We start from the raw sequence: 15,059 nt of genomic DNA on the forward strand, positions 1-15,059 counted from the left end.
CATTCGTATTCTTTAAACTACCGATGTTGCGGCCCTGGCGGGGGGCGAGGCTGGCGGCGGCGGCGGCGGCGGCGGGGCAGGCGCCCGGCTCAGCGCGCTCCGGCCGCGGCCATCCCGGCGGGGCGGCGGGCCGGGTTAAGAGCGGAGCGGCGAGCACGTGAGCCCAGGGCCCGCCCCCGCCCCCCGCGGGCCCCCCCAGGCCGGGCAGGGCCGGGGCCGCCGCGACGGGAGGACAAAAGAGGCGCCGCCCGGAGACCGGCCTGCCCGCGGCTCCTCGGGGCCCCCTCGGCAGGTGCAGGGTGGGGCGCGCCCGTCCCCATCCCGCGGCCCCCGCCCCTCGCCCCCCAGGCCACCCCTCACTGGGGGACCCCGGAGTACCTGTGGGTCGGCAGGAGAAGGGAGGCAGGGAACACGGGGACCCCGGCTTCTGACCCGGTGAGGTCCGTCTGGGGGACCCGCGCGGTCGAGGTGCGGGGGCGTGGCTGACCCGCTCTGTTTCGCCCTCCAGCGCGGTACCCAGGAACGGCTTTCCCTGGACCCAGCCGCGAGGGCCCGGGTCGACCGCAGGCTGGTGGAGCTGGGAAGATCGGAGGACCAGGGATGGGACCAAAGGGCTCTCTCACCCACCCACAGCAGAGCAGGTCACTGCGGAGTCCTCCCACGCCCTGGCTCCAGACCCCTTTCCATCCTGCAGGCTTGTATTCCAGGCCAAAGATGTCCCTGTTTCCAGGAGGGCTGCGGAGATTGCTGTCACCAGAGCCACCAGCAAGGGCTGGCCTATTGCCTCTAGGCTCCTGAATTCCTCACACAGGGCAGGCACCCTAGTTCTCTCCCCTAAATATATCAATTAGCCAGGTCATTTACATGCTGTTAGCATGCCCCATTCCTGCCCCTCCCTTGCCTTCCTAAATCTTTGAGGAGCAGAAGACACCTCTGGAGCCCCCCAGCTTCCCCGCTCTGGCCAGAGTAGGTTGCCCTGTGTGCAAACCACCTGATCTTCCAAACTTCCTCTCTCCCTGTGCCCCCCAGCTCGGCTCAAGGGCTCCGGAGTAAGATGGGTCCCCATACTGGGGGCTGGGGTCTCTGATCTCTGCTAGGAATTCCAAGAACCAGAGACCTGAGATGGATGGGGAGTGGTAGGGCATGTACATGGCTGGTGAGGTCCCACCATGACCTTGTGCCCAAGGCCAGAGCATCCTGGAACCCACACTGGGCTGAGAGGTGGGAGTGGAGGCAGGGAACCCCTTCCTGGGTCCTCTGCTTCCTTAGGGACTCAGGGACTCTGCCAGGGACGGGGGAGCTATCTCTGGCTCGCGACAGCCCCCCCCACCCAGCTCTATTTTGGGCCCAGGAGAGGTGAGAAGGCAATTTCCTGGGAGGTGCTGACATCAGTGCTGGGACCGGGGTGACTACCCCCAGCAACCACCTGCCTCTCCAGCCCCAGATGTTCAGCAAGGCTGAGCCAACTGGTCCTTCACTCTGGAGACATCTTGGAAACCTCTTCCAGGGTGTAGGCATGAGGGGGCTCCCGGGAATGAGGACCTATGGTGGGATATTCCCTAGAAACTCAGCCAGGAGGGAGAGATTGCGCTCCTCATTTCAGATGGGGACACAGAGGCTCCAAGAAAGAGGTGCCCATGGTAGCTTCCTGAAGTCCAAGAGCTGGCAGTGAGAGACCATCTATCTTACCTGCTTCCCAGGCCCCCCAGGGCGAGTTCATCTTGGCCTGTCAGTTCCGGGGCCACATCAGTGGGCCACAATCCCATGTGCCTCCCAAGAGCTTACGCAGGGTTTGTCATCTCACAGTGGGAGGCACTGGACCTGGGGGAGTCTGGACCCCTCTCACGACGTGACCAAGACCACACACGGCATACCCAGTCTGTGGCCTGGGTGTCCTCGGTGAAGGGGCATGGCTATGATTTCTGTGGCTCTGGTTCCGTGGGTTTCCGCTAGGAGTCCTTCCTTGTCCCCCAGACTCCTCTCCGGTGACATCCTGAGCCAGCTCCAGGGGTGGCTCCTCTGTATGGCCCTGTGATGCCCACAGCCCCTCATCTCCCTGGGTGGGCAGCCTCAAGCAGGCCCAGCTGGGATCTTGACCCTCCTTGGACCACGCGCCACTCCCGAGCCCGAGGTCCCACCTCCTCTCTCTCGTCCTCCATGTCAGTTCTGCTACAAGCTGCACGTCTCTCCCCAGCAGAAGCTCCTTTGTTTCTCTCCTCGACCTCCGGTCCTGAGGTCAGGAGCTGTCGAGGCAGCCTCTCTTCAAGGCAGGGGCTCCCTGGGAAAAGCCTTACCCCAGGGCCACAGCTATGGCGGGCTCTTTTGGTCCTTTCTGCGCATTGCTTCTCTGTCCCAGGAGGACAGGACTCTGGAAATCAGAGGCTGGGGGCCACTATTCTGTCTTGATGCCACCCTCTGGGTCATCCCTGCTGTGGGAAATGTGAGGCTTTGGTCCCCACCCACAGCCATCCCTCAGGAGCCTCTACCACCGAGAGGCCTGAGGCTTCCTTCCTTGAAGTCCTGGCCTTCAGCCAGTTCTTCCCTCAAATTTTCCTACACGGGGCCAAGCTAGACTGATGCGGGGCCAAGATGTAAGCCTAGCAGCCGCAGGTAAGGGAAGGGGGGTCTGCTGCCCCTGGCTCCTCTCCTTAACTCTGCCCAAAAACTCCATCCTGGAAGACATGGTGGGCGTGATCCCTGCCAGTGGAGGCTGCCCAGGCCCCATGCCCAGGCTTCGAGGCCTGGAGCAGAGACCATGCCAGGCGAGGGGCTGGGGGAAGCCCCGTGAACAGCAGAAATGAGGGCTCCAGGCAACCAGCTGGTGTCCCAGTCCTGGTGAAAGGCTGTGTGACCTGGAACCAGTCTCCCAGCTGCTCTGAGCCTGTTTCCTTCTCTGTGAAATGGGAGTTGGAAAGGCCTCTCCTGGCAGTGCTGCTGGGGGATAAATGAGGGGCCAGCCTCAAGTGCTCTCAGAGCAGCGCTTGCAGCACGGGTCGGTCACTGGACCTGGGCTCGCGCTGTCCCTGTGGCCCCAGACGTGCCAAGGAGAAAACCAGCTTTGTGGCCCTTGTCCTAGACCCAAGGGACTGTTTTGTGGCTGGGGAGCCCTTGGGGCCCTCCACCCAGCACAGGGAGAGACCCCCTGCTGACATGATGTTGAGGGCTGGAGAGCAGAGAAATGCCCAGGGCATCGGAACCAGAAGTGCCTTCTATTCCCTCCCAGATCCCAGCCTGGCACCTTGTCCTTTTCACTGGGAGAGAGCCACCCCTCTGACCGGCTAACTCTCCCAAGGGAAGCCTAGTGATCCCCCCTCTCGGTCGTCCTTGTGAACCCTTCCTTCCATCTCTTGACGCTCAGGGAGGAATTAGAGGCGTGGCGGGGGGGGGGGTGTTCCCAGGAACAGCCATCCTTTGGGAGGTTTGTAGTCATGCCCCCAACGGTCCAACATGCTGGCGGGAGGTGTGGCACCTCCCCCTCCACCCCGTCCCTTTCCCCCTCACCCCGGATCCTCCTCAGATTCTGGGGAACCAGCTGTTGGAAAGTGGGGGTCCTGGAGTCAGGGTGTCTCACAGACCCCTTAGCAGCTTCAGCCAAAAAACACACGCTGGGGATGGGGCCGCGGGTCACAAGGTGGGACGTTAGTGAAAATAAGCCCTATTGGAGGGCTCAGAGAGGCCTCACAGGTGCGGGTTCCGGGGTGGGGGGGGGCAGACGAACAGTTTGCTGAGTGTTTATGTGTGTTACCATGTTTATAACCTCACAAACAGATCTAAATCTTGCAACTTCCCAGTGAGGCAGAAACTACCATTACCTCCATTTTTCAGACTAAGAAAAGTGTCCCAGGATCCTTGCCAAAGGTCAGTTATGGGCAGGCCCCAGATGGGAGCTTGGGCCCGTGGAGCCTGCAGGCACACACTGCGGGGTTCTCGGGAATATGGAACCTGGATCTCGAAGAGCAAGGTGTTCCTGCTGTCATCAAGGGGTGTTCCAGGTTGGTGACGGAGAGCGGCCTTAGCGCTGGAGTGCCCGCGGTGGCCAGACAAGGGACCAGGAGGTGGCAGAGAGCAGGGAGGAGGCTGGGAGGCTTGTAAGGAGAGGCCGGGCAGCAGGGGGAGGGACCAGGAGGACCTGAGTCTGATGGGAGAGGCTGAGGGACAGAGGGAGAGAATGCCAGGAGAGGCGAGGGACACAGTGGGACACAGTGGGACGCAGTGGGAAGGGGAGGCAGTCCTGGAGGAACGGGTTTCTAGGTAAGTAGGTCTGTAGTAGTGGCAGGACAGAGGGATATGAGGGACACGTTGGCCATCAGGTATTTTATTATTGGAAAGAAGGACCCTTGAAGTCATCTCATCCAAGCCCCTCACTGAAACATGAAGAAACTGAGGCCCAGAGTAGTCGAGGGACTTGCCGGAAGTCAGTGTGAGCCAGGGTGTGGCGAGATCCCCTGCCTTTCCCCACAGCGCAGGGGGAGAGTAGAATTCAGAAGGAAGCCAAGGGTGGAGGTACCAATGCTGGTCCCATCTGCAAAAGGAAAGAGCAGGGCACACATGGGGCTGAGGACAAAGATCCCAGGTTGGGGAAGCAGGGGTGCGGGAGGGCGGGTTAGGGCTCCAGGAGCTGACTCAGGGTAGACATCTAGGCCTGTGCTCAATGAGGCTGGTACAGAGGCCCGAGGCTGGGGGAGGGAAGGACCAGGCTGGTGGTGGTGGGGGACACGGAGCAGGGAGCCAGGTTTCAAGGTGGAAAAGGAGAGGAGGTGGCCAACTTTGATAATTCTCAGCTTAACCGTGACCTTGGGAGGGGCAAACCCAGTGGAGCACTTCAGGCAGAGCCTCCGTGGCTTTGGAAGGGCGAGCAGGCGCGGACATGGAGGCAGTGGCTGCAGACCGTAGGAAGCAGCTGGGGAACAGGGGGCAGTCTGCTGAATCAATGCGAGTATTTTCCAAGTTGGAGTATTAGGGCACAGGGAAGGGATGGCAAATCAGAGAAGGAATTTGACAAGGCTCGCCAGGGTGGACTGGAAAGCAGGGAGGGTGACAGGGAGGACATGGCTCCCTCTCCGAGTCAAATGTGGGAAGGGGATGGAGAGCAGGGGGAGGCAGTGCCTGTGTGGTCTGAGTCGCTGTGTGGTCTGAGTCAAGGTCATCTGCAGAGGAGTGGAAGGGGGTTCGAAAAGTCCCCATGTCAAGGAGCCACTTATGGTCTAACATATGGGCCAGCACCTCTCTGTCTGAGCTCAGGTCTCCTAGGGTCCCCTCTAAATTTATATCCTGGAGGCTGGAACGGAGACATGGATAAGGAGAGACAGCCCTGGGCCTTGGCCTGGCTGAAGAGGTGATATCCAAGGTCACAACCGTTGAGTGGGGAGGGGAAGGCCAGCCGCCTGTGAGGTTCTAGGTAGATGGCGAGGAGGGTGAGGGCACTGGGTGTGTTGGTCTTTGAGCAGCATAGGAGGGCACCCCAGAGGTCTGAGAAAGGGGTGGGGGGAAACTTCTCATCCAGAGTGGCAGTGCTGTGGGAGAAGCAACAGGGGACAAGAGAGAGGGCCCCTAGCAGGAAAGCTCATTAGGGCAAAGGAGTTTCCTTGGCAGTGGGCTGTGGCAATGCCCTCTGGAGGCGACCGCTTGGCAGGCCAAACCAAGTCAGTGACCAGAGACGGGACAGATGCAGCCCCGCCGCCCCACAGCCCTCTGGCACTGGGCGGGGGAGGGTGGCGGCTGACACGCTGTCCCACTCGTGGGGGCTCCCATCCTGCCGGCCACTTACTCCGTCCATGTCTGCCGGGCCCACAGCCCTGCTCGGGGTCACTGCAGGGCACATCGGGGCCCAACACACCGCTCTCCACCCCTGTCCCTTTGCTATTTGTTATTAACAAATTTATTTACAGTTCCTGAACCAAGGTTAATTATGGAATTTAACAGGAATGGCATAAAAAGGCCAAACATGACCTCTAGGAGGGTTGTACACACAGTTGCTCTATTTCCAAAGTAACAACTCAGGTCCTCACCTGCAGCTAGGCCCCCCCTTCCTTCTCCAAAATGAGACACAGCATAGCACCAGGCTTCTTGTAGCTCCAACATTTAAAGAAACAAACGCACAGAGGCAGAGAAGGGTGAGAAGAACCACAGTGCGAAATGCAATAAAAAAAAAAAGTGGTCAGAGAATCGATAGCAAACCCATCTCTGTCTCCAGATTAATGGCTTGGCTGAAAGAAATGGGGGGAGGTCCTTGGGGAGGGAGGGAAAGGGTGATGCAGAAGTTGGCAGGTGAACCGCTGACCCTGGCATAGCAGAAATGGGATGGGGGGGCAGCCATGGAAAAGCAGAAGGGTCCCTGGATGTGTGTGGGGGGTCTGGCCGTCCCCGGGGCTCAGGGTGAAGGTCCATTCAGTGTTGGGCTCCCCCCAAACGCAGGGGCGAGGGAGCTCTGGAGGTGCTGCTGCTGCCCCTCCTCTGCTTCGTATGTTCCTGAGGATCTGTGTGCACGCGCGTGGGGGGCTGGGGGAGGGGACAAACAGGCATTTCGGAAAGCAGGAGAGCCACATGCTCCTGGGAAGGGAAACTGGGGTGGGGGTGGGGAACACCAAAACTTGCTGCACGAGGCAAGTGCCTGCAGAGGGACAGGAAGCCAGGCCAGGGCTCCTGCTGCTCCAGCCTCTTTGTGGTCCCTCCCTACGCCACCCCTGCCTCTGCTTCCTGGAGTGGGCGGCAGGCTTGGATGACTGCCGTCCAGGTAGGGACATGGCTGGAGGGAGGGGCAGAGGGCGGCCCCCCGCCCAGACTCCTTGGTCCTCCCCACCCACAGACCTGGCGAGTGGTGGACTGGCTCTGTTGACCCCACAGAGCTTGGCCGTGACCCACAGAGCTTGGCCGTGACCACAGCTGCTCACTTGGACATCAAAGGCCAGGCCACGGGGCTCTTCTGGCTCTTGCGGTGAGGCCCTGAGGCGCTCTGTGTGGCTCTGGCCCTGGGGCCAGGGACTGCTGCTGCCCCAGAGAACTAGGGGAGCAGTCCTCTGCCGGTGCTGAGAGACAGGGAGCTGGGGGGGGGCGGAGCCACCGGGCACAGCCGGCTCCTCCGAGGCCTGGTGGAGGGCAGGGTACAGAGGCAGACTGGCTCTCACAGGTCCTCCTGGGGCCCGCATGTCAGCCGCAGGGTGCAGGTGGGCGGACAGCTGGCCTGGAGCCACAGGGCAGCAGGGCGCAGGCTAGCCAGCCACAGACAGGGCCGGGGGCTGCACGCTCTGACTCCTCAGATCCCCGGGGGCCATCCTCCCCCAGGCCAAGGGGGCTGTGTGGCCCAGCACTCTGCTGGCCTCTCTGTGGCCTGCCAGGGGAAGGGCTCTGGGAGGGAGAGGCAGGTCTGTGGGTGGCACAAGGGGAGGAGGGAGGCCAAAGGCCTGTGCTCGTGGCCTGGAAGGGGAAGGGAGGGGAGAGGCCTGCTGCTGCTTGTCCTGGTGCCACCAGGGCTGCTGGCTCTCAGGACGAAGAATGAGGCCTGTGGCTGGGACACCCCTGACCTCTTTTCGGGATTGCCACCGGGGAATTCAACCTTCCGCTTGTGGCCACCAGGGGCCACATCCGGGCTGGGCGAGAATTCCGCAGAACCAGAGCTTGTCAGGTGGCACTGGTGTCCAGGGCTCGTGGACCCTGGTGTCCCTGGGGGGTCTGCAATGACATCCATCGGTCCCCCCAGCTCCTGGCAGCTGGCTACTGGTCCTGGCATCTTGCCAGCCCCCACAGCTTCAGCAGGGGGTTCAGTAGGGGGCTTCACGCTGCCTGCTGTTCCATCTGGCTCTAGGGTACCCGGGGCCTGGTGCTCGTCTTCCTCTCTCCTCCTGGGAGACGTTGCCTGGGGACGGGAGGGCTGACTGGGAGGCAGAGTCTCGGGCCGCAGAGGATCACCATCTGAAGTTGGGGAGCCCGGATGCCTGTGGGCACAGACATGTCCAGTGGGCCTCGGGGCTCCACTCCAGAGCAGGCGGTAGGCTGGGATCCTCCTGGGTGGGGGCTGGGGTCGGGCCTGGGCGCGGCTCGCACAGGGCTACCCTCACGGGTTTGGTGTGCTGAAGAGCGCGGCCCACTTCGGGGCTCCACGAAAGGCCCATCCTCGGGCTCCCCTTGCAGCACGGCCAGTGCTGTCTGCGCCTCTCCTGGCTCTGTGGCCTGTGGTCAGTGCTGCCCAGAGGAACAGGTTAGAGGCTGTTCCATTTAATAACTTTGCAGTGGAGGCTGTGCCCTTTGGTGGCTGGAAGATGTAGCACAAGGCCTGGCTCTCCAAGTGGAGCCCAGGGAGCTGAAGACTTGGCCTGCGAGGGGAAGCCCCAGCTCCTTGGTGGGCAGCAGGGGAAGCTAGGCTCCAAGGATGCTGGGATTCTAGAGAACCCCCTGCAATCTTTTTGGGCTGGGGGTAACTTCTAGAAAGGCAAAGAGATCTGGCTCTTTACCCATCTGGGAGGGACCCAGGAGCCCCCCTCGATACTTCAAGAAGGCCACACAGGCACATCACCAGGGACAGGCCAGGAGCAGCAAAGGCTCAGCTGCGCTCCCCACCCCCACAGGCACAGCCATGCTGGTGCTGGTGGGGGCCCAGTCCTCATCGGCCAGAGCCACAAATGGAGGGTTCCCAACCCCCACCAATCCCCAAGAGAACCAGGACAGAAGCTGGTGGAAAAGAGAAAACCGCCGCAGCCTGGTCCCTGGTCCCCGATATCACTAGGCTGAGGGCTCCACCCCCCCATTGTGGGCAGCAGCAGGGGATCGAGGACAGGGGCAGAGCCGGCACAGCGCGCTCACCTGGGGAGGCCGGCCCACAGTGGGGCGTCGGCAGAGCTGCGGCACAGCTGGGCGATGACCCGATCGACTTCTGCGTATGGGGGGGCTTCTAAGGCAAAGCCCTGGTGCCGGGGGCTCTGGAGATGCTGCCCGGGGTGAGACGGGCACAGGGCATTAGACAGGAGTAGGGTGGGATGAGCAGGGCTGGATGAGCAGGGTGGAGGCAGGGGCTGGGGTGGGGGAAGGGTGCTGGCAGAGCAGACCCAGGGAAGCTGCTGGGCAGGGAGGGCTCACCACGTGGAGCTCCTCGAAGGCCTCCTGGCAGCACTCACAGAAGCCCTTCCTCCTCCTGGGCAGGGTGCGGGCGGCTGACTGTGGGCTCTGCTCGCGGTCCTTGGGTTCTCTGGGGAAAGTGCAGGGTGGGGGGAAGTGATCACGGCCGGGGGGGCTCAGGGGGGTGGACCAAAACAGTTCGGCAGGCATGGGCAGGCCTGCCCCCACTCGGGCCTCTCGTCCAGGGGTGGCAGGAGAAGCAACAAGGAAGGGGGGAGCGCTCCCGGCGGGCACCCCGTCCTGTCCCTGCCCCAACACGGCAAAGCACAGGTGAGGACAGGCGGCGGCAGGATTGCCTCCCGGGACAGACGTGGCTCGAGCTCACCCCCGAAGCCTCATCCCTCTGTGCTACGTGATGACAGGGTCAAGGCCTCAGTGGCAGCAAGGGGCCTGTGCTGTTCCTGCCCTCCACTCCCCTGACTGCCCCCTGCCCCACCGGCTTGTCCCCTGCAGAGCTGACACATTCACCCAGGAAGGACCTGCCGGTCTCCTTCTCCAACCGGACTCCTCTTCTTAATTTCAGGCCTGTATTTTTAGCGGCTGCTTGGCTGTCTGAGCAAACTCAACAAAGTCCAAAATAGTCCCCGTCAAGGACTTTCTGAGCAGGATGGAGAATTCAGAAAGCAGAAAAAAGCTGGTAATTCAACTACATGCAATCTAAAAAAAATGTATGCATGGCAGGAAATACAAACAAAAGACAAATCACAGACAGGGGAGGGGGTATTTATAACTAATAACACAGACAGAGGGCGCATTTCCCTAATACGTGGAGGGCTCCTGACAAATCAGTAAGAAAAGCAACTAGAAAAGAAAGAAAAACCGACGAGAGACAAAAAGAAGGTTCACACAGAAAGAGATTCAAATGTTCAAATCATACGAATGTACTTAACCTCATCTGTAATGAGAAAAAAATGACGATGCAGATCACACCAAGACACAGTTTTTAACCCAGCAGGCTGGCGGAGGTCGGCACGGGGGCAGGCCTGGGGTGGGGGTGGGGGGCAGCCGGGGGCAGGCCGGGGTGCATGTGGGCACATGGACATCACCCCCATGAGAAGCGATTTGGCCGCGTTTATCAACATTATAAATGCAGGAACCCTTTGACCCAGCACCTCCGCTTTTAGGAATTTGGTCCGCAAATATACGCTGAGTGAGATTGTTCATTGCAGTATTATTTATAACAGCAAAAGCCTGGAAATAATCTAAGCATCCATCAAGGAGAGACGGGCTACAGAAAGTACAGCGAGACCGTCTGATGGAAAACCCTGAAGCCCTAAGAGGGAATGAGGAAGCTTTCTAGGGACTAATGGGAAATTAATCTAGGATACATTAAGTGGAAAAGGCTAGATCTAGCCCAGCCAATGTTATGCTACTCTTTACAGAAGAGGAATGAAGGACACACAATGTACTTCTGTCCACACAAATTATGTTTTTTTGGGTTTGTTTTTTTAAAAGATTTTATTTATTTGAGAGAGAGAGAGAGAGAGAGCATGAAAGGAGAGAGGTCAGCGGGAGAAGAGCCTGATGTGGGACTCGAACCTGGGACTCCAGGATCATGACCTGAGCCGATGGCAGTTGCTTAACCAACGGAGCCACCCAGGCGCCCCACACAAATTATCTCTGGACACAGACCCACAATCTAGAAACGGGAGAGTAGGTGTGGAATAGAGACCTTTCACTTTAGTTTTTTAAAAAGATTTTATTTATTCAAGACACAGAGAGAGAACATGAGCAGAAGAGGCAGAGGGAGAGGGAGAGGCAGGTTCCCTGCTGAGCAGGGAGCCCAATGCAGGGCTTGATCCCAGGCTCCTGGGATCATGACCTGAACCGAAGGCAGATGCTTAACCATCTGAGCCACCCACCCAGGTGCCCCCAGACCTTTCACTTTATTTTATTTATTTATACTTTTAAAGATTTACTTATTTATTTGACAGAGAGAGAGAGAACGAAAGAGGGAACACAGCAGGGGGAGTGGGAGAGGGAGAAGTCAGGCTTCCCGCTGAGCAGGGAGCCTGATGCGGGGCTCGATCCCAGGATCCCAGGAACATACCCTGAGCCGAAGGCAGACACTTAACCACTGAGCTACCCAGGCACCCCAGACCTTTCACTTTAAACCTTTTGTGATTCTTGGGACACCTGGGTGGCTCGATCAGTTGAGCGTCTGCCTTTGGCTCAGGTCACCCGCATTGGGCTTCCTGCTCAGAGGGAAGCCTGCTTCTCCCTCTGCCTGGGGCTCCCCCTGCTTGTGCTGACAAATAAATAAAATCTAAAAAACAAAACAAAACCACCCTCTGTTAACTCTTGAATTTGGAACCAAAATATAATAATTTTTAAATGAAAAAAATTAAATCTTTCCTCTCACAGATTTCCTCCCCCCTTCCCCACCCCGGGCCACTCTCGCTATACTTCTCCCACGCAGACACCAATGCTTCACCGTCCTTCCTTTACAACCTCCGCTCCTCTGCCATCTGCAACCATCCCAGGCCCAGCACTGCCTACGGGTATCCCTTGTGCCTTGTGGCAAAGGTACACAGGGCACCAGGCTGTCACCTCGGCTTGCTCATGGTCTCTGCTGGGGGGACCCACAGGCCCCCCTTGCCCTGGGAACTCGCATGCTGGGAGCCTGCCTGCCCTAGTTCCCTGGTCTGTGAGCTAACCCTGTGACACAGCAGTTAGAAGGGGGTTCAAGGAGGCATATGGCCCGTCTCCCAGGCCACATCCCTTCTGCACTCTGCTCAGGGAAGCTTCCAATTCCCACCCATCTGCAGAGGAGGAACACCCACAGGCCTACAAGCCACTCTGGGCCACACAATGCGGCAGGTCCCCGGATTCCCTGCCCCCAAGTTATTCCTGACGTCAGGCCCGAGAGGCCTCCAACTCGGATGTGCACAGAGATCACCCGGGGAGCCACCCAGCTGCCCACAAGAGCACAGTTCTGAAGGCTCCATCATGAGACTGTGGTTCTGCACGTGGAGCCTGAGAACCTGCATTTTTAATGGGAGCCAAGGGCACTCTGATGAAGGTGGAGTGTAGATGTGAGTTTTAGAAACCAGCCTATGGCCCTTTGGACCCAAGTCAAATTCCTTCGTAGGGATGGAGAACACCAAGTAAAACGGATGAAGATGCCTAATATCTCTCTTCTCTGGGTGAAGTTCCCAGAATAGACTTTGCCTCTGGAGCGAACACGTGGCCATTCCCCAAACAGGACCAGCAGGCTCCCCGGGGGGGAAGGGCCTGGCCCGCGGCTTGCCCTTGGCACTCAGACCAGCAACACCCACCTGGTGCGATGCGAGCTGCCCGGGGTCGTCACGGCCTCAAAGGGACTTGCATCTTTGGGTCCCAGAAAAGAAACTTCAGGAAAGGACTTAAATTGATGGTGGAAGGGACGAAACTTCCTGAAACACAGAGAACTTCCATTTTGAATACTGTCGGGGACAGGGAGAGGAGAAGGGAGGGCCTGGCCCACCCCACCCCCCCGCCCCCGCCCCGAAGAATCCCAGTCCTGACAAAGTGGCTTTTCCCCCACTCTGGCTACTCCACGAGCCCATTTACCCTCCCTGCCTCGTCTGAGTAGAGGGGAACAAGTGGTGTTTGCCCATTTTATAGAAGAGGAAATGAAACCTAAAATGTTCCATGACCTGCCCAAGGGCTCACGGCCGCTAAGTGGTCTAGACCAGGCAATGAGCCAAGTCTCCCGACTCCTAATCCAAATTCCCACTTTCCACCTTTGAGGACTCTGGCCTGGCAGACCTAAATCGAGGAATGTTTAAACCAGATCAATGACTTTCCTATTCCAGGAAGAGGAGTCTTTGCTCTGGGCTGCTCCTCGGTACCACCCGAGGGGAGGTATTCTGAATGGAAAGGAGCAGCACAGTTCCGGGGAGTCGGACCTACACTGAATGGTTCTGCCTCAAGGTGCTCACATTCAAGAGACTTCCAGAGCCAGGCACAGTGATCTGCGGGTCCGAGCAAAGCCTGCCACTGTAGTGGACAGACACGCTGCAATAGCCTGTGCTCCAGGGGACAGTACGGGCCATGGGTTTCTGGGGGGGTAGGGGGGAGGCACAGTGAGAGTCCTGTGGTCTTGGGGTAAATTAATCAGGAGTCTTCTTGGGCCCTTCAAGAGAAGGAGGTACCCTTCACAACCCCAGTTCCCCACTTTCTTCCTCTTCAAGGTTTTGTTTCTGCCCAGAAGGCTGCAAAGTTGAGTGTGGTGAGGTCACTGGGCTTTGGGAGAGCAAGCCAACAGAAGCACAGGACACCTTGTCTCCACTCTTGCCTACGCTGCTGGAGGCACCCCAACTGTGTATGGTAACCCCCGTAAGTGACGTGTGCCGGCCACGTGCAGTGTGACACTGGGGCACTGGCGGTGTGTACGAGCCATGACCACTTGTGTTTAACTGGTAGTGAAGGAGCTGGGGTAGAGGCCGTGCAGCCCCCATCCCACTGGAACTGGAGAAGAGAGCACCTCATCACCCTCCTGCGTTCCCTCCACTCATGGTTGGGCCACCAAAGCCAATTCTCTCCTGTGCCCAGGAGCCAAGAGGGAAACCCAGGTCTGCCTGGAGGACAGGCAGGCACACCAGGCTCCCGGCATTGGGCCTTTTAGCTGCCCTGCCTGAGGCTAAAAGACCCAGAAAGCTCTGGTCCCAGGAGTCTCTGCTGGCTTCACACGGGCTTTTTCTTTAAATACAAACAAAACAACCCAAAGCCAACTTTTTATTTTGAGGTCATCATAGATTTGCAGGTTTCTGAGCCAGTACTTACTGAAGAGTCAGTGATAACCAAGGCGACTAAGAGCCCATAGCTTACCCCCATATGCCCCGGCTGTCTAGAAAGAGGCCCTACTGGGGGACAGACAGGGCAGAGTGCAGAGGACACCAGTCAGGATGGGCAGGACACCCAGATTCTGGCCTTGGGCTGAGCTTCATTGGCAACATGGCTGTATTAAGTCCCTTAATTTCTCTGACCTCAGTTTCCCCACTAAGAAAAGGAAGGGCTCTCCTCATGCCCGTCCTTCCCAGGACCTCACGAGATACTATATGTCAGAAGAGGGTTCTGTATCACCAAACAGAAGGGCTTCCAGTACAAGATGGTCTGACAAGGGAACCGCCACACCAGCACAAGCACCCTGGCTTCAGCCAAGGCGATGGTACCGGCACTGCCGGGGGCCAGCAGGGGTTCAGCAGTGAGCGTCAGTGTGCGCCCTGGCGCGGTGGGGGGAGAGGAGGAGCCATGAGCCTGGGCGGGACATGAGCGCTCCTAAAAGCAGAGCATTCAAAAGAGGTAATGCACACACAGGTCACTAACCTCTGACTCATGACCAAGAGGAGGGCCAACTGTGCAAGGGCCACCTTCAGAGGCTCCTCCTGGTCTGTGGGAGACTTCTCCATGACAGGGGGAGAGAGCGGCTTCTGGGGAAGACGAAGGTGGAGGGCTGAGGGGCTCCAGGACCCTCACATCGGCTTAAGGCCCCTGAGGACCTGTCCTCCGTGTGGGCCTGGTGAGGCTGAGGGGAGGGGGGCTCCTCACCACTCACCTGCTCTCATCTTCGATTTTGAGGAACGGTGCCTTCAGCTTGGCCACTGGAAAGGAAACGCACACACATGAGCCATCTGTCGGCTCTGGGGCAGGGCCCGCACGGGAAATGTGCCGACAGGTGAGGCTGTGCCAAGGTCTAAGAGTCATGTAGAACCAGGGCCCACGCCACCCCGAGGTGTGCCCTTCCATTCGACTGGGGTCAGCCAACACCCCCGTCTCTTCTGGTCTCTACCCGAGGTGAAAGAGAAGAGGTCCCCTAGTGGGGAGAGGCTGCAGGGGGCTGCCCACCCTGAAGCAGGACAGGGGACCCTGCCGTGTGGGGATGCTGGAGGCCGTCAGGGTGAGAAACCCGGCAGCCCCGGCTCGTTTCCGCTAAAAGCCTCGGGTCCTTCCCAACCTGCCCTCCTGCT

The 15,059-nt window shown here is 59.0% G+C and overlaps 1 protein-coding gene across 2 annotated transcripts in view; it reads right to left on the reverse strand.

Annotated features, from left to right (window-relative positions):
* Positions 1-7,206: 7,206 nt before the first annotated feature.
* Positions 7,207-15,059, reverse strand: part of LOC111158043 (DBF4 zinc finger B) — a 44,591-nt gene continuing 36,738 nt past the window's right edge. The window contains exons 11-15 of one of the 2 annotated variants that reach the window (XM_022519843.1): positions 14,648-14,693; positions 12,387-12,503; positions 9,070-9,178; positions 8,797-8,921; positions 7,207-7,931 (exon numbers count right to left, since the gene is read on the reverse strand). In XM_022519843.1, coding sequence (XP_022375551.1) covers positions 7,253-7,931; positions 8,797-8,921; positions 9,070-9,178; positions 12,387-12,503; positions 14,648-14,693 — 1,076 coding nt within the window. In that variant the 3' untranslated portion in view covers positions 7,207-7,252. The remainder of the gene's footprint in view (positions 7,932-8,796; positions 8,922-9,069; positions 9,179-12,386; positions 12,504-14,647; positions 14,694-15,059) is intronic. The other variant, XM_022519841.1, reaches the window with a different exon arrangement.

The sequence above is a fragment of the Enhydra lutris genome, unplaced genomic scaffold (assembly GCF_002288905.1).
Source record: "Enhydra lutris kenyoni isolate GAN:26980312 unplaced genomic scaffold, ASM228890v2 scaffoldscaffold57, whole genome shotgun sequence".
NCBI classification, from domain to species: Eukaryota; Metazoa; Chordata; class Mammalia; order Carnivora; family Mustelidae; genus Enhydra; species Enhydra lutris.